A 20,291-nucleotide genomic window follows, 5' to 3' on the forward strand; every position below is an offset into this window, starting at 1 on the left:
AGCTCGTACTGACTACAAACCTTCTGCAGGTTTCAAGCGATACGCAGTGGGCATTAGCACAGCTCAAAGTGTTTTTAAAAATGCTGTAGGAAGCTGGAAAATGCAGATATTTCAAGCATAATTCATGATCTAACTGTTGCTTATGATAATTTTGTTGTGCAGTATACACTGTGTAGTTCTTGAAGGGAATAATTTGTATTATTTTCTCATTATAAAACTCTCTTTTTTAGTCATTGGAAAATAAAGAATGGCTGGATTTGTACCTATTTATTTAGTAATGGGACACTACATGATTGACAATGCAATTACCAGTGTAAAGTTTTTGATATGCCAAGCAATACTTAAAATAGAACTTCAATATTTTTCATGTACAGAGCTGTGGGTTTTGTAACAACCTGTTTTTCTGCAACTCAAGAAATCTTCACAGGTTCAAGAAAAATTCCTTTAAACTTGATATTCGTGAAGAGAGACGTGCATATAAGAGACATTTGAGCATTCCATGGAAAGGTTGGTGAAATTAACGTTTCAATTACATGAAGAGTACAGTTATACTTTTATAGATCTTCATGAACTGAAAGAACCTTTTTTATTTGAAAAACATTAAAAATCTGTCTCCTCTAACGATATTGAGAGATATTTTAGACCTCAATTTCCATATCTACTTTAAGCCAAGTTAGTATGTGGGCATGTAACATTAATGTCGACTTATTCCTTCCCCTTTACTATCATTTTTCTCCTCTAAGCTTGCCACGTACATTCTGACAGTTGGAAGCCACTGAGATTTACCAGATTCAGCCTCTTGTATAGAGGTCCATCTATTAGTGCCAAAAAAAGAGACTGTACCATAATTATTTAGTTAGGCCATTTAAAAAAAAAATCCTTATTTCACCTTTAGACTTAAATCTTCACTTGTCTTGAAGACAATATGAATGTCTGTCTCTGCTGTGACTACAGAGAACATGGTCTGGATCCTGTACAATACAGATGAAGTTTCACAGTTCTGGTTTGCATCATGCTTCTGTCAGGACTGGTGATTTGTTAGGATATTTCCTTCTTTCCCTTAGAGCTTTTCCTACTATTACAAATCTCTTCCTTTTACTTTCTGTTCTTTCTGTCCTCTTGTTTATTACTGGTTTTCACCACAATTGCTGAGAGAAGTTTTAAATTTCTTTATGGAGGACAGTAAAACTCCTCATTCCTCCAAATCGGTTCTGGCAAAAGAGATTGAAATGCAAACCCTGCTGAGGAGCTGTATTCTTTCACCTTGAACTTCAGCACTAATGACCAAGCCTGTCTCTGTTTGTTATTCTAGGCCAAGATACATGGCAGCTTCTAAGACAAATACCAGCCTGTGAGGCCAAACCTGGAACTTGCCAGTGTTTTCTGAGGACACCAGGAAGGCAGCACAACAGAATCTTCAGTAGCTGGTACAGCTGAGGGGAAGCTGCAGGTGTGTTCACAACATATCTTGGCAGGAATGCAAGTGCAGAAGAGAATAGAGTGTTCCAGTTGTCCACTGAGGGAAGTGAATTAAAGGGAATTTTTATATGGACCACAAGTTTCCCCAGGCAGCACATGATCCAGAACCATTTTCTAAAAGGAAAGAGATTTGCCATCCTTGGAGAGTTTGACTTTAGATACAGCCCCATTTTATCTGTTTTTAGGTTGATCTCAGCCAGCTGCTCCTCACACCTGGTTGCAGATCCTAGCCAGGCAAAGGATGTTTGGGACATGATCCTTAAAAACAGCAGCAAGTGGGGTTTATGGTTGATGGCTACCTGTGCATTTCTGGCATTTGAGAGAAGTCTGCATCCATCAAGGCACTTAAAAATGTGCTTCACTTACCAAACTGTCAAAATAAGGTGAATGCTTCACCTGAGACCACAAAATCCTACAATAAGATGGAAGAAAGGAAATACCTTACACTGATTTAAATCTAAAAATTACTACAGCTAAATCCAGAGGTTTCTCCAGATTTTCCCTGATGTGAAAGTAAGTACTGACCTATTGTATTCACAAACCCCACAGCCACCACACTCGGTTCTTTATCTTGTAAGTTCATTCTTTACTTTCTCAACAGAAATATCTATATAATTATTCTTGCATGAGTAATATTGGCTCAAAAAATCAACTAACAGGGGATTCAGCAGACCCAAGAATTATGCAAAGACTGTTTTAAGCAGCTTACTATTTAAAAGAAACATTTTATTTAAAAAAGTGCATCTACCAAAAAAAGCAGTAAAGTTCTTTGCATACAAGCAAATTAACCATATTTCTTCAGTTCATCTGAAAAGCTGTGGACACTGAAAATTAAAAAGTCATTGCATGAGGAGAGAAAAGCTGCATAATTATAAAAATATAGTTATAAATGTCCTTCTGTGAGAGTGTATAAATGAGAATTAGATGGGAGAAAGAAGGAAAATAAGAATAAAAATAAAATTTTTAAAAACAACCCAGACATATTAGACCCACTACAAAAATGGGCCATAATCCCCCTTCTTTTCAGCTGTGGTTTTACTGCAATTAGTGAAGCCACATCAGTCTGCTTAGAGTAAGTACAACATCAACTAAATATATTCAAATTCTAAACAATATTTCCTTACAATTTCTTTCTTTCTTTCTCATTGTTCCTACCCTTTCCCTCCCTTTATACTATCTTTGAATGCCAATGGGTGGTTATGGAAAACATTTGCTGTCATATCAAGGGCTTTCAGCCTCCAGTAACCCTGTTAGAACAGGTCTTTAATTAGCATTATAAATAATTGCTGACTACATTTTTGTTCTGGGATGCAGAGAAAAGTTGATTTGAAACTAATTCCAATTCACAAATTTTATTTCTTTTTCTGCAGTTCAGAGATAGAGATGGAAGAATGGTCCTCACTCAGAAGTGACTGGCAACCTCCTTATACATTATTTTCCAGGTCATTTCACTGAGTGTTTTGCAGGTATTCCATTTCATTCCTTGGCAACTGACCCAAAACTTTGAGCTGGATTGCTTGAGAGATAGGCATTGTCTTTGGTATCCTTGGGTAAAATAAAGGTATTTTTCTAGCCTGCAATTCTTCCCAATATACCAGTGAAGATTCCCCCTCCCAGCTCTCACATTTTTTTCTTTATAATGGCATTTTGGCCTTAATTATTAGGATCAGAAGAAAAACATCCATATCATTATAAATTAGAAAATGTTTAATAAGAATGAGCTTGAACAAATTTTTGTTATAATGAAAGGATTAAGATGCCTGATAGCATTAATATTTAGGAAAAATTAAACAAAATTGCTTTTTATCTGCTGCAAACTATGTTAAATATTTAATATGCCACATTATAAGGGCACCATTTGCACAAAGGGTATGACAACCTTTATGTTATGAACCTTCATTTCAGCAGTTCAAACTTAGTTGGAAAAACTTCTAAAAGCTAAATTTAAAACTATGTGCAGGGTTTGGTTGGTTTTTTTTTTGTTTTTTGTTTTTTTTTTGGCAGTTAGACCTGAGAAAAACTTCAAACCTGTGCAGGGCTCCAGCAGAACATTTTGCAAACAGTGGGGCTAAAGAGGCTGCCTCTCCTGACCCAGCACATGGTTTATTTAGCAGGGAGCACTGAGTTTAATTGTTCTGGAACTTATGGGAAGCCTTTCTGTTGCTTAGCTTGGAGTGTCTGGGTGTATTTTTAGACAGCTTTGAACCATTAAAAATAAATTGCAAGTATTCTGAGGTGATGAAGGGTGATTTCTTTTACAGTAATCTAGCAAGAGATAACTTTAATGTAAATATTATGTGAGGAAAATTCTAGCTCTCAGATTATAATAAATGAGTATAAATATTCCTTTATAAATAATAAGGTGTGCTAAATCTGCTAGGATCAGTAGTATGCTTCTGAAAAAAGAGTAAATCACTTTCTGAATCTGAAATCCTGGAAACTTTCAAGCTTTCCCTGGGAATTTAAACAAATAAATCTCCAGGGGAAAAAAAAACCAAAAACATCACACCAAAAAAAACAAAATAAGTAAGCCTCAGAACCCAAGTTGGACCTGCTTACAGCCACCTATGTATGGCATGAAATTTTAGGGTAATAATGTAACAGTATAATGTAGTAAATCTGGTACTAAATTTTTACTGCGTGCAGATCACTGAACTGAGAGACAAATAAAATGAAAAAATTCTGAGGTTGGGCCTAAGCTGCTCCTTACAATGACCTTGAAAAAAAATCTATTATCTTTTGCCTTTATCTCTCCTCCTGTAAAATGTGATAATAAATACTAGTTAGACCTTCTGTCTTGGGATGGGACTCTCAGCAGAAAACAACAAAACACTACAACCACTTTGCTTTTGCTGGCTGAGTTTCCAAAGTCAGCCTCACCCTCTGTAACCCCAAAAACTTAACCAGAATCACCCAAATTCTTCAAAGCCTGTCAAGTCACTATGAATTACATTTAAAGCTCTCCTTCCACCTCAGCTGACTTTCATTTTATCCATCCAAGTCAATTGTTTTCATCTCTTCCCACACCCAAGGCAGCTCTTAGCTACTGGACTGGGGAGCAGGTTCAGCTCTGTTGTGCAATCCATGTCTGGTGCCATCATTTAAAGAACTGTGTTTTTTCCCATTCTCTATTTCTTACAGATGTCATCCTTACTGAATAAAAACTGTGCTCCTTTGCAAAATCCCAAAAAAAACCCCAAAAACAAAAAACTTCACAATTATTTTATTGTTACCACGGTGTAACTGAATCCATGACCAGCTTCTGAACACTACTGGATTTTCAACAGCTGTAACACACTTATTTCCAAGGCACAGCTTGCTGAAGTTCACATCTCACATTCAAGAAAATCCAGTATTAAACAGGAGATGGAGAGGAGAAGTAAACAAAACAAGCTCAGAGACACTGCAGTTCATTATTAGCTTCCAGATTTTCTGACTCTGGCATATACAGTTGCATTTAGACATAAGAGGAAAAATTAAGATACATTTTACTGTGTTGCCGTCTTATAGATAGGAAAAAAGAGTCATTGACCAGCATTTCAAAACTACAACTGTTTCATTTGAAACTAAGATAGAAGATATCCAGCAGAATCTTGCACAATGTGAAGGTAAAAAATTAGTACTGTTCAAAAGCTCTCCAGAATAGTCTGATTTACCACTAGAACAGTAACAAGATATATTTTTATGCAACTGTATTTCAATAAAATCGACCTAAATTATTTTTTTTTTAAGCTTGACTACAATATCTGTATTATGTCACTTAGGGTCAGAAGGTTTTTTTATATTTTAAAATGTTTATAATTCCCACCCAATTCAAAAATGGTGGGATACCAACATGAGAAATGAGTACAGAAGCACATTTTGAAACTGGAACTTAAAATATCAAGTATCTGTACTTAAAGGTATATCTTAGAAAATATACTCCAATAAATAGCTTTTACTGAGGCATTAGTGATCATTAAGCTCTCATGCATGTGGCTCATGCTGTCAGGCAGATCATATTAGTGATACTTGTAAATGTTGTGCATCTGCTAGAAAGTATCTCAGCTTCACTTACCAGAAGGTTTTCTAAACATTAATTCACATTTTTGGTGGCTTCAAGAGAGATAGCTTTTATTAATTACATGTTAAATTAAAGCTACAAACAGCCTTTATTTATGTTAGCACAAGATTCTGTCAGTGGATATCTTTATTTCATTGCAGTGTACTTTCCAAGAACTAAAACCTTCAAAAGAAACTCTAATAACAAGTTTGGTTTGGACCTAAAATTGTGTACCAACCTTTGAAACCAAGAACAAAAGGAAACCTTCAGTTTCAGCTATAAATATTAGGGTATTGAAATGTCAGGTTGTGATGCAAACCTACATTTGGAGGGCAGAAACTTTTCAAGCATGAAATCCCTCCTTCAAGGAGGGCAAACTGAAATCAAAACCAAAAACTAAAAAACAAAAAACACTAAACTAATAAAGAAAACCTTTGGAAATGCACCATACCATTTTCACTGCCATCACTCTCCTTCCCACACCTATGTGCTGCTTTCAGTATCTTGATTATTTGCTGAAGAGCTTTCCTTACCTGCAGAATTTCAGGGGAAACCACACAGTGGCAGTACTGTGAATGCAAACACTCTGTTCTGTTGTGCAGCAGCTGCTAAGAACTAAAATACAGTTTTCCATCCTTGCTTATGGTTAAGTTGGCTGTTCCTTTTCTATATAGAAGAACATGCAGTCAACATGCAATTTGTTTCCTTCTTTAATTTTAGTACCCAGAGGCCCCAGGCACATTTCACTCCAGGCTACTATTTTCTTGCCATTTGTATCCACTCCTTCACTTCCTCTACCCAGATATGTTTGTAAAGCCCAGCTCCTTAGAGCAAACTTGGAATTCTTTGCCAAAAGAAAAGGAAAGGGAAACAAACAGAAGGAGCATCCCCATACAAAAATACCAACACACCCACCCCAGACATTTATGATTCATCTAGGTTATTGGTTTCTGTACTTTCATAGCACACAGAAACAAGTTGATGAGTATTAGAAATGACAAATCCAGGATGCTCTGTTCACTTTCCTGTACTCTGAGACTCTTGCCAAAGACTGCAGCCACACAGATCACAGATGTCAACTTCTGATTTACAAGTACCTCACATCAGCTGGGAAATTTCCACTCTTTTGGAAATTTCCTCCAGATGAGCATTCACCTATTGTAAATAATTTTCTGGTTTTAAAAACCCCAGATTTCAGGCAGAAATACATGAACATGTATTCTTGAAGAGTGTGACATACAGCACAGGGTTTGTAGTTTGTTTGGTTTTTAACTTCTACAGAAAAGTCTATTTATATCCATCATTTCCACCTAAATCAATTCCCCTTCATTTCACCAGGTACACACACAGTATTTCTCTTTTTTTTCCTCCTTTCAATGCAAGAATCAACTTTTCCCCTGCAGGGGTTAACACTCAGTGAATCTGAATGTGTTTCCTTCCCTACTTATCTTGACTTACTTTGCTTTTAGCTGCTCCTGAAGGTAAAGCCCTTCTGACTGCACATGCAGCAGCACTTTTCCCCTGGCTGAGTCATTCCTCAAGTTCACAGAGTTGAAACAAGCCAAACATCCTGGGCAGGATTGGCATCACAATCCTTTCCACCAGTACCCCCAGGATAGAGACAGTCCCTCAGGAGAGCCCAGGGAATTATGTTTAATAAAAAACTACACAGAAAAATACACATGCTACATGACTCCCCTTCATTGACTGAATGACATTTAAAAAACAACTATAAGAATATTAAAGTATCCAGTACCATAGCAGATGGGGAAAAAAAATTCTTTTTCTTATCAAAGCTAAATTATTATATCACTTCTGATTGTGAAGCCATGAGGTACAGGTGTTTTTAATTCCACTAGGAAAAATATTAGGAGCGGATTTTATCACATATTAAAAGGCATAGTAAGTTATTTTAACTTGGATATTCCTCAATTTCTTTCTACGGTAAATCTATCTGTTTAAGTTGAATCTCTTTATCTTGAGCTGAAATGTCCCTGCTTATAAATTTTGTAAATGGTATCACATATTTCCAATAAACAATTCCAAAAGAATTCTCCACAGAATGAATTCAGCATTTTTTACAGCAGCACCTCAGCAAGGCTGAAAAACAGTGATGTCTTCAAACAAAAAGCAAGCAGAAACACCATTTACTTCCTCAATCTCAATGGCGATTCCCTATCAGGGAGGTTACTAATTTTACCATTTCGTGTCTTTTTACTACAAGTCCAGTTACCTGGTACAAGTCCCTAATAAATTAACACCCAATCCTTAATAAAAAGTCTAATCCTTGAGCTGCTGAGAGGACACTTTCTGCTCATGACTGTCTCTCATGCCACCGTTCCTTCGGCCACACGTTTGGGGCAGACGGCAGCGAGCGAGCACGCACACCTTGCTCACACACCTACAGGTACCTCTGATGGGACAGGGAGTGCCAGCAAGTCCCACAGCCTCTCACCAGGGATGTCAGCCTCTCGTGGGGCTTGGGGGTGTCTGTACAAGAGCTCAGAATGGGGAAAAAACAGAGAATAAGCCTAGAAAAGGGCACAGTGCAGCCCCTGAAGGGAGGAGGCCCCAAGGCAGGGCACAGGCCTGGCACAAGGGAAGCACTTCCTTTCCGACAAATTAGTCCATCTAAAAGAAACACTTTATGACTTCTTTGTCAACATTTTAACAGTTCCCACACACCCATCGTTGTTAAAAGACAAAATCAGGTGAGGGCTCACATGCTGCTGTGGTGTAGGAGCTGCAGAATCCCTCCCTGACCGGGACGTGGGGAGCTCTCCTCCTGCCTCAGAGCCCCCGGCTCCCCTGAGGGGCTGCTTTGAACCACCTGCAGCAGGTACAGCCCTGAGGATGGGCACCTGCACGGCCCACCCACCTGCACTGCTCACCTGCACGGCCCACCCATCTGTACTGCTCACCTGCATGGCTCACACACCTGCACTGCTCACCTGCATGGCTCACACACCTGCACAGCCCACCCACCTGTACTGCTCACCTGCACTGCTCACCTGCACCACCCACCCACCTGCACTGCTCACCTGCACTGCTCACCCACCTGCACTGCCCACCTGCACTTCTCACCTGCACGGCCAGCCCACCCACCTGCACGGCTCACCCACCTGCACTGCTCCCCTGCACTGCTCACCTGCCCGGCCCACCCATCTGTACTGCTCACCTGAATGGCTCACCCACCTGCACGGCTCACCTGCACGGCTCACCCACCTGCACTGCTCACCTGCATGGCTCATCCACCTGCACTGCTCACCTGCACGGCCCACCCACCTGCACAGCCGAGCTGTGGGCATGTCCAGCCTGGGAATGTCACCACAGGTACCGGGAAATGCCCCAAACCAGCTGCCCAATACCCAGGAGCCCAAAAAGATGAACTAGCCCCTGCATCCCACCCAGAGCTGCTCAATGGAAGGCAGGGAAAGCTGCAAGGAAATGTGAAGGTGGAAATGAAGGCACTGTGTGGTTCAAACCTCTACCAAAGATCCATGGTTTCCACAGGGATGCTGTTCCAGCCAAGCACCAGCCCTGCCCAGACCACTCACCCAGCGCAGCCCATCCCCTCCCCAGCAGCATTCTGATTTTCCAGAGGCAGGGAACTGTCAGCAAAGCTGCCAGCTTTCCACTGAGAGCCTGGAGCCTCACCTTTCCATTACCCAAAACATCTGACAGCCAGTTATCCTCGTGCTGCCTGAGCAGTACTAGACAGAATGATTGGGATTAGTATTTGCTGCCAAAAAATATTGGATACTTTCTAATCACACTAGGAGAGCTCTTGCTAGGTTTTCAATCTCAGAGATGCTTAATATAGTGAAGCAGGAAGACAAAGTTTCACTTTCAAGCTGGAATTCAATAATCCTACTTGAAGCAGTTTTAAAAAACAAACCTTAACCACTGCCTCAGCATCTAGAGATACAGGAAAGATCTTATCCCTATTGTATTGTTATTAAATTTTAATTCTCTCAAACCTGTGCCATATCATACAGAAGTTAATTCATAGCTTATCCTTAGTAATCACAGCATAAAAACCTGGATTTTATCTTTTAGGTTTGTATACAACTGTTGAATCCCATGAGACCAAGCTCAATATACAGCAGCTATTATTTTAATGTTCTGATCCTGCATTATCACTTGCCATACTTATTTACTGCTTATTTTCTCAATTTCCACAGTATAGCAAAATGTTTTTGTCTTCTATTTTGTTTTCTATTAAAAGAGAAATTGAACTCATTGCTTTGACTTTTACCACGGCACCTCAAATATAAGGCAAGCGCCTGATAACGGTCTCACTTTTATCAGAAGTTCACACCTTTTCCTCTGCACTAAACATTGTTTCTTCACAGCAAATGAATAGAAACTTTGTTGTTAATGATTCAAACAAATATTTAAAAATATTAAGCTGGATGTTTCAGCCCTAACTTTGCTTAGAATTGTATTTCTGATGTATTGCACATTCTATGCTTTTATGTCATATATAAATTTAAAGAGGACTATGTATTTTTAAAACCTTGTGTTGAAAGATCTTTAAAGTTGCAAAGCCAAGTGAAGGAAAGCCAAAATTTAACCTGACTGTGCTGCGTCCTGGTGCATTCTCAATTATATTATGTCATAGGTTATTACATCTTGTTAAATTCAACTTGTCTAGCACTCTTCAGACCATTAAAAGATTCTTAAAGAGATGTTACATTTTCTGATTACAGTTTTTGGCTCCTATTTGTGTAGTCTTGTGTTAACAGTCTGATTTTCAAGTACATTTCTTGGTGACACTCAGCTTTGTCTGTGTAGAGCTCTTACTACTAAGTACTTACAGCTGATAAATGCCATTCTTAACAGAGGTGATTTTCATTCTGCTTCACTCCATTAGTCCAAAGTATAAAATTGCAATGAAAAGCTGCAATGTCCTCTTGGTAGTTTGACTCTACTTTGAGCTCAGTGCTGCCCATATTTATCTAACTTACAGACTCATTTCAGGGGAAAAAAAGCTTCAATTTTATGTACTTTTTGTTAAACCTGCCAAGGTTAGGGACCCAGTTCTGTGAACACTTTTCATGCAATCAGTTCCACCAAATGCCCATCACCTGAGGAGAGAGAATGACCTGTTTCAGGATGGGATATAATGCACAGCTCTGGTCATATTTTGCAGCTATTAAACTCAATACCATGGACTGTAGTGGGAAAAAGCTACAATTCAGTTGTTTTAAACTGCCACAAAATCTCCAAACTGCAAATTTCATTGCGGTTTGCACCGGTGATGGGGGAGCTATTTTCACACAACGGAATGCTTTTAAGATTTTTTTTAATTTCTCATCAGAACCCCAGAAATTAAGTATTTATAGATGACAAAAATGCACCTAACAGGAGCCAAACCCATTTGTTTCCTATGTGCTTCAAACCTTTCATGAATAAAGTAGCACCAAGGGTAACCTTTCATGAATACAACCTTAGGGATCACAGAGTGCCCTCAATCAATGCAGGGAACTCATGTTGACAGAGTATATGGGAAACAGATTGAGGTATTAAAGCACATAGCCTCTGGTGTTTTAGATGTAAATACTATAACCATCAAATATTTAGACTCTTATGTAAGCAGTATGTCATTTTTTAAACAGTTACTGCTTGGAATAAATCTTTAAGGATGGAATTTTCAGAAGTGCTCAGTATTGGCCTAACTTTGCTCTTACTGAAATCAATCATAAAATTTTCACAACTTTAGAAAGGGGCTTTGTCTGTTTATATGTTTCCACAGCACTAAGCACAATGAGTCTTGATCCTGGCTGGGGCCTTTTAACTCTGCTGTAATCTAAATAAATTGATTTATAGGAGATCAGTTAGATAAATGATGAGGAAACACACACATATAAAACAGCTAGGGTTTTTCAGCGTGGCATAGCAGCCTTTGGAACTTCTTCATCATTTTCTCTTTGAATCCTAAAACTCATTTGCCTTTCTTTATATTAATTACCTTGTTATTAGTTTTCTCCAACATAATTCCATCTAAATTTGCAGTGAAATATCCCTCCAATAAAATGTATCTTACTTTCTTGACACAAATCCCATTTAATCTACACAATAAACACATTATTTTTTGGGATCTGACTCTGGGATTTTTTCAGCAGAATATAATCTCTCCTCTATTTCCACAAAAGCTGTTGTTAATAACAGTGATATGGAATCTCCTCTCTACTTCCAGGAATAACCACCTTTGCTGAGCTGGGAAAGAGGAAGTGAGTGTGTTTCTTTTATAGGTTTGTAGACTGGTTAGAACTATTTCTTTTGTTATTTTGCAAGATGAACACAAACCTTATTTTACCCAGGGACTGGCATTTATTTCACTTTAATATATGTGCCAACCTGAAACCTGTCTAAAAAGATCTTATTTTCTTCCAAAGAGCTGCACTAAGACCAAGACAAAACTACTTCTGCTTTTCACTCAATGTGGGATTTCAAAAGGTTGATACTGAAATGCCTTTCTGCCCATGTTCTCCAAAAAAAATGCTGTAAGTCGTTGAAATGAAGGCTGTGGTCTGTTCCACAGACAATTCTCAAGGCATTTTGTGGGAGCTGCTACCCCCATTCCCTTGTCCCTGCTTCAGCCACTTATTCCCAGCTCCCTTACTGCTCCTGTGGTTGGAGCTATACAGCTGATTTTGGATCTCTGCCAGGATCCAGACCAAGGCTAAATCCTCTTTTTCTTCCTTCAAAGCCTGGTTTTACCCTGGGCCCACTCCCAGCCTGGTGCTCCTGTGCAGAGCTGTGCAGGACGAGGGAGGGGGCAGCTCTGAGGAGCTGCAGCTGCACCTGGCAGGGACTGCCTCGACACCCACCTGTGCCACGGGACACATCCCTGAGCCTCCAAAAGCTTTCTCACCACATTCCTCGGGAAAGCAGGAGCAGGCACACACGACACTACAGAGCTGGCAAAAGAACAAACCTCCAAGAGTAGCCAAAGTTGTAAAATAGGCCAAGGAAGGAATCAGGTAATGCTAACAGCTTGTTCATCTTCCTCACCTAAATTCAGGTGATGTTATCGCTAGCCCCAGCCTGCTACATATTTTATAGTAAGCAATTTTAGTCTTTCAGATTAGCAAGCTATATATATATTTAGTGCTTTATTCTCAAACTGTTTCACCACAAATGACAGCTCATTTCACAAACAGCTTATCTTATGGCTAAAGATATATAAATACATACTAAAAATGCTGCTGAAAGTCTCAGAATGTATAATGCAGCCTGGTAGACATGGTAGTGATTGTAACACTGCATTGTAGACACAAATGTTAAAGAAACTTGGCAAGAAGCAACACATTTTAGCTACTCAAAATTCAGATTTTCTCAGACTTGTCCCCTTCTGATGAATGGAACATATGGGAGTATTGTTCATAAAACTTACATTGCTTTTCTTGATGTCTACCAAAATTCCTCATCATGACAATATTTACCAAGATACATAAAGTTTCAAATTTGAATTAATTACCCAGAAGTTTTTCTGTGCTTCCAGGTTTGCTGGAAAAGAAAAACACTTCAGAAGCAATGTGTTGTGAGCATTTAGCAGTAGATGTTTTAGCAGCAGAGGTAGCAGAGTGCTTGCTGGGGAAGGGGCCTACCCAGTTAAAAGCCATCACTGCTGAGTGAGACAAAAGACAGGGAAGAAAGCAACTGCTTTGCCAAGAAGCAGTTTGAAATCTGACATTATAAACAAAACACATTTAGATCTAGACATAAATCCTCCATATGTTGAAAGCTCAATAATATTTTAGCTAGAATTATTACTTACAAACAAACAGTTCCTGAAATACAGCATCAAAACCGCAGAACAGCCTTTAACCTTGTGTTCATCCACTCAAGAGCCATGTTATTTATTATCCTTTATCCCTTAATTATGGGGACTTCACCTACTGCTCTCTGCTCATTTGAAATGCAGAATAAAATACAATGGATGTCTAAAGACTTAACAGGTGTCAACCAGATATTTGCCAGCTACTGCTACTATTCTACTGGGAGGAGTTGCTGTTCTATAAATACTAATTAGAGTTTTGCACATGATCTTGCTGAAATACCTAAGGTGATGAGTGGCCAGTTGTTACTTTTAAAAGATTAGCACAATTTGAAAAACTAATGTCCCCAATGAGGCAATGCTCACACTGAATAATCAAGAGTTATAGCTGTTCTCTGCCCAAAGGGAATATTTGCTCACTTCATCATTTGGAAAATCTGCTGCCTCTCGAACAATTCACTCTTCTATTTAACTTTGAGAAACTTGTAAAACTTTGTGCAATCAATACATTAGTGCAGTATATGTACTTAGATGGTCTTCCACTGCTATGCCCACATGGCAGACTTTTTTACTACCTTTACTTCCAAAGACAGGGCTCTTAGTGGGAAATCATGATTAAGAAACTGCAACAAAATAACATTGTACTTAAATCAAGCAACAAAGAAAAATAGGATTACAGCACAAAGTCCATAAACACAGCAAAAATTCAATTTCCTCAAATCCATCTCCCTTCAAATTCTTCACACCCACTAAAGAGGAAAAACAGACACAGGCAAATCAGAACAGGTCTCTATGAGACTGAGGTTTTATATTAAAAATTTATATATAGTAATTTTTTATTTTAAAATTCCTTCCAGTTCTCTAAAATGTTGATGCAGTATAGCTGAAAAAACAGCTAATTTTAAGCAAAATGTTAATGTGACATGGCCCATTTCCTTAGTTTTTAAAAAAGTCTTGTGTTTTGTCTTGTCCATTCTGCTATGGAGAGCAACTGATGTCATAAGGTGTGGCACATTGCTGTATTTCTATACGGGAACTGTGCTTCAATGCAGTGAAATTTGATACAGCTGATACAACCCCTTACTATTTAGTGTCCATGACCAGATGTGGGGAAAACATAGATACCATTTTAATCAGAATTTTTTTTCCAGGCTTCAATTTTTTTTTTAAGAAATATTTTTCTTTACAGTGAAACCTATATTTTTCCTTATCCCTCAAGGATATCCCTACTGCTTCCTCTTTTCCAGTAGCTCATTACTGGAAATGTATTTGGCCTTGCTTCAAAAGAGAAGAATATGTCAACACCAGAACATCTGTGTCCACATAGAGTGCTTTGATGACAGTGATATACTCCATTTACATCAGTAACACTGAGCTGAACCTTGATGCTGTCTGCATTTAAAGATCTTACCCCACAGGGCAAGAGAATACAGGTCAAAAACGTTGATCTCTGTTTGACACACTCTCTACTTCAAGAGCACTTGGCAGCAATTTGTTCCAGAGTCAAGAATCAAACTCACAAAGTGTTGCAAAGCTCGGAGCCATGTTTGCATAACCACACTCAAAACAAATATTAAAATTCACAGTCTCTGGAGGCCAATCTACTTTTGATATGCAGGGTTTTGTGAGCAATACAGTCAAATTCTAGCCTGAATACAGGAGGAGTTTTCGTTTAAATCAAAAAGCCATAACTCAGGTTTGAACATCTGTTATTAAGAGGGATTATGTACCTATATCTCTCAAATGCAAAAAGGAAAACAGGCACTTTATCGTCTAAAAGTCAAAACTGATCATCTCAAAAAGGGAGTGGAATAGTTATGTGTGACACAGGGTTGTGCCTATCAGTGTGGTCAGAGGAAGTTGGGTGAATTTTGGTACAGAACAAATGCAGGCACAATAATGATTAATTCCTCAAATGTTTCATAAAGTGGAGTTAAGAGATGAAGCCTGAGCTACAGTGTATTTGTAGCCCATGGCTACTGATGATCTTCCTTTTAACTGGATTTTAAAACCTTTAGTGTTTCTTCAGCTTTTTGTAATTAATATATCACTTTCTAATTTAATTGCATTGTGTCCACTAAACTGCTATGCTGACATAAACCCTCCATATGAGGTGGAGAGTTCCAATAGTTTCCTTCCACCCCTTCCTCCTCTCATGTAGAGCTCAGCACTTTTGCAGCACTGAATGATACAGTACTGCTTACAAGACTAATACATACAAAACATCAAACAGGATCCAATCAATGCAGCTGGATATTGCCCTGCTCGTGTTCAAGGACCACAGCCACCTGTGTGCTGCAACAGCAGCTGCAAGTGCTGGTAAATCCTATTTCAGCAAACAGAGAAAGAGAAAATTTTGTTTACAGGTTGTGCTAGAATGCCATGGAAACAGATACAGAGGTAACTGTGAAAGGCATAATCCAAATGGAAGACAGCCCTGATAGAACCCATGTATCCAAAAATAATATATATGTTTTCCCACTTGGAAAACACATGCATAAATCCTATTAACATCAAGACAGAAAATTATACTGAGTAGACCCCAATATCACTAAGGTCCCTGATAACAGTATGAATTAATGTGCACCTTCAAAGCAGAGCAAGATGTTTTCATATGCAGACTATTAGAAAAAAAAATAAAAATATCTTAATAGAATAATCATCTTTTTAAAGAAAAAAAATTACATCTTGAATTTTTGAAACAGGATTAAAGTGTGGTAGTAGCCCTGTAAAAGGAAGCTGCTCAGCACCTGCTGCCTACACTGTGCCTGGCTTCAGGCAATGTTATTCATTCCTCACTTTCATGGGAGCAAAATACATCCTCTAAAAATATAAAACACAAAAATAAATAGATCTCCGGGGAAATTGAAGAGAAATCTGTTTTAAAAATAGCGAAGGAGCCTCTATGTTCTAAAAAAATAAGTCCATTTTGCATTGTTTTGTAAGATTTACACTTTAATTTGAAACCAAAGTAAGGCATAAAATTTGTATGAAAGCAATATCTGATTTATACATAAACTTAAAACACAATACACTTAGCTGCAAATACCAGACCCCAGTGAGAAAAGCAAAAGGTTTTGAAAGATGATTAAAATATGCTTGATAAATGTGGCCCTGAAATGCCCCAAAAGATTTTTCTGAAGTTAAATAGTAAACACAATTAACATGGCTTTTGCTACAAAAACACTAAATGCAATGGATTTTTTAAATTAATTTTCAATGTTATTACATGTTCCTATTGAGCTGGAATTGACTCAATCCACTAACTGTACTGTGAGTCAGTTCTTTTGTCCATCTGACCTTACCATTACACAAAAAGCCAAATATCCATTCTGTTGGTTGTATGAAGAGGAAGCCACACAATGAGAACAATCTTATGACCACCATTTCCATCTTGTGAGTGGAAAATTTGTGACAGTTGAAGCATTTAAGAAAGATATATTCATAAAGCCCCGATAATGTCCAGCTTGATCAAATGTATTACTAATTAACCAATAAAAAGTAGCAGCTGTGAAGGCTGACAAGAATAACTTACTGTACACCTCTGGCCTAACCTCACCATCCATATTCAAACAAGTCTCCTGGCAAAGGCAAATCAAATAATTCTTGGGAGTCTTGCATGCATTCAGACTCACTAGATTTGCATATTATTATTCACAGTAGATGTTTCATTACATTTACTTTGAGAAAATGTACAATCTATATGGGTATTCACATGTTTAATATGCACAAGTTCCCATTTTGTACATTTTATGTAGCTAATGATGAGGTTGTTTGGCCTCCCTCTCCCTTAGACCTGGCACTGCTCATTCATGTGAGGTCAACTCACGTGGCAGAGCTCACATTCCTCCACCAAACTCCAGCCACCCCAAAACAGGCAGAACAATTCCAAGCAGCTTTTCAAAACCAGACCAATCTCCCATAATATTTGTAGGGGTCTTTTTGGAGTCTAATGCAGGCAAAAAGTGGTACAATTACTGTCCTAAGAGCTGGACAGTTGCTGAAAACCAGTTTGCCCCAAGCCCTGGCTGCTCAGTTTGCTCAAATGGATATCCCTCCAGTCATGGCACTTGAAACAAGGAACTACAACGGACCTCCAGAATTCACATTGGCATCTGCTCCAAAGAGAACCTGTCCTCACAACACTGCTGCACCAAGTTAAAGTAGGTAAAAGTGCTCCTCAACCATGGGGTCTTTGGTACAAGTGCCAAGTAAAACCCATTTATCTCATTAATTCTTTGAGAGAGTAACTCACCATTTTGGTCGGCTTGTGGATTTCACCATTGGAGCCATCCCATCTCTGTAGAGGCTTTTTGTTTTACTGAAGTTGACAACATTGAAAATTACTCTCTGGAGAGGAAAAAAAAGGAAAAGAAAAAACACCAGGTATAAATTCTGAAAGACTTTCTACATGTCTATAACAGATGCATAAAAATATACATGGATAACATATGCACTAGATGTGTACCTTATGAATTATTGTTATTCTCCATGGACTCAGATAATGGATATCCTGTCTGTTCCGAGTATTTAAAATGTCCATGTTGTTTCACACTGCATTGATGCACATGAAATATATGTTTTTAATTTAGCACACTGATTTTTCAGTAGGAATCCTAGCCAGATGAAAAAATAAGCAGAGCTAGTCCAGTGTGCTGCAGTTAACATTACAGAGGTAGATGGAAAGCTGAGAGATGGGCTGGCATTCCTTGTGAAAACCTTCTAACTGCTTCACAGAACCATAGGATAGAAACATAGAATTGCTGAAGCTGGAAAAGACTTCCAAGATCAAGTCCAACCATTAATCCAGCACTGCCAAGTCCATGGCTGAACCATGTCCCTGAGCACCACATCTACATCCCTCTGGAGAAGGTGACTGCTTACTTCCTTTAGCAAACAGTTCCAATCCTTAACAACTCTTTCAGTGAAGATTTTTTTTCCTAATATGCAATCTAAAACCTCTGGTAAAACCTCTTGTCCTATTGCTTGTTATCTGGGAGGAGAGAATGACTCCTACCCTGCTACAACCTCCTTCCAGGTAGTTGCAAGTTCACCTCTGATCCTCCTGTTCTCCAGGCTGAGCCCCTCCTGCTCCCTCAGCCTCTCCTCACCAGACTTGTGCTCCAGACCCTGCCCCAGCTCCGCTGCCCCTCCCTGGACTCGCTCCAGCCCCTCAAAGTCGCTCTGCTCATGAGGGGCCCAGAACTGGACACAGCACCCGAGGTGTGGCCCCACAGTGCCCAGGACAGGGGGACAGTCACTGCCCTGCTCCTGCTGCCACACCATTGCTGGCACAAGCCAGGTGCCACTGGCCTTCCTGCCCACCTGGGCACAGCTGGCTCGTCTTCAGCCCCTGGTGACCAGCACCCCCAGGGCATTTTTCCCCAGGCAGTTTTCCAGCCACTCTGCCCCAACCCAGAGCACTGCAGGGGTTTGTTGTGGCCCAAAGACTGGACCTGGCACTTGACCTTGTTGAACTTCATACAATTTGCCTTGGCTGATCAACCAGATCCCTCTGCAGAGCCTTCCTGCCTACCAGCAGATCAATACTCCCATCCGAGTTGGTGTCATCTGCAAACTGACCAAGGGTGCACGAATATTATAGATAAGAAGAAAATATTCTAAATCTGATCTTAATTTAAACTGAAACTTTGGGAAAACTGAAGATGATATTTAATAGGTCAAGGGAAGAGTAGAATTTAGATCTTTAAAGGTAATGGACTGATACTAAAAGCAAATTAATGCAGGGGGAAGACGAGAGAAAACAGAGACAAAACCTTTTTCTTTACCATCTGTCTGCTTCAAGTCATTTCATGCAAAATTACTTATTCTGTCTCTGTTAAGAAAGTCTAAATTGGATCTAGCTCATCTCATGGAGTACACTGACTTTTCAGATGGCAAATGCAGTATCCCTCATTTGTTGTACTCTTTTGATACTCAGTGTTGATGTACTCCAAGAAAACAAAATATGAAGTCTAAATTAGTTTTTATGAAACAGTCCACAATATAGTGATATAGTGAATTTCTATGAATCTCTTTATGTTTGTTTTTTGAAGGTAGAAGTGAAGACAAACCACTAAAAGTAATATTCACACTTTTCTTTTAGAACAAACTATTGTAATGTTGGCACCCTTCATATTGGTCCATGAGAAGCCTAAGAACTGATTGATCATTGTTTAAAAATCAAACATTTTTTGACTAAAACAATAAGCTTTCATATGTAAAACTTTGCAAAAACAAATCTGGACCTTCCAGGCAGTCTGCTCAGGCAACAGGGAGTGAGATTAAAGTGAAAGGAATTAGCAGTGGGACACAAACAGGAACCAGGCACATTTACCCTTTCATATGGGACAAGTAGGAAGACAGGTAAACTGCATATCCCTAAGTGGCTCTGTACTCAAGAAAAATTAAGTTTTTTTGGGTTAAGGTAGTGCTGAAGATTTTGTGAATGGGAGCACATACTTCTATGCTGCAAATTCTGCCAATCAGTAAAAGCAAAATCTAAAAATAACCTGTAGGTTTGACTAGAACTGACATGAAAAACTAGCAAGTTGAGAAAATCACTTTTTTGAAGGTGGTAATTCAATTTTGCACCAAAAGCAGCAGGAAAACTACATATCCCTGCACAAGGGTTTTCATGTATTTTGAGATTTTCTAGTGGTCATGAGATGAACTTATTTTTATAATTCTGGATAAAATAATGCACTTAAATTTACAGAATGTTATGCTTGTAATTTTAGGTATTTAGGTTATTGCTTATCTGATGAAATATCCACTTTGGGAGGTCTCTAGTTATTTTCCATCTTACATTTCTAATGGATGGCTTTAAGTTAGAGAATGGTATTCAGGTCTCTACATGCTTTATGCTCTACATGGAAGCATTTCCCTCTATTAGAATGCTCAGTTTTTCCTCTGTTACTTAACTCTGTTCATATTTTTGAAAACAAATTAAGTTGCAACAAATTGGTTTGTTAATCTTGATGT

General features: G+C 38.8%; 1 protein-coding gene across 1 annotated transcript in view; it reads right to left on the minus strand.

Moving 5' to 3' along the window:
• AGBL4 (AGBL carboxypeptidase 4) overlaps nucleotides 1-20,291 on the minus strand; it is a gene marked incomplete at its 5' end in the record, with an annotated part of 879,139 nt that overhangs the window by 646,936 nt on the left and 211,912 nt on the right. Inside the window, one exon of the mRNA XM_041483183.1 lies at nucleotides 17,563-17,657. Coding sequence (XP_041339117.1) covers nucleotides 17,563-17,657 — 95 coding nt within the window. The remainder of the gene's footprint in view (nucleotides 1-17,562; nucleotides 17,658-20,291) is intronic.

Source organism: Pyrgilauda ruficollis, unplaced genomic scaffold (genome assembly GCF_017590135.1).
Source record: "Pyrgilauda ruficollis isolate IOZ18807 unplaced genomic scaffold, ASM1759013v1 scaffold6, whole genome shotgun sequence".
NCBI classification, from domain to species: Eukaryota; Metazoa; Chordata; class Aves; order Passeriformes; family Passeridae; genus Pyrgilauda; species Pyrgilauda ruficollis.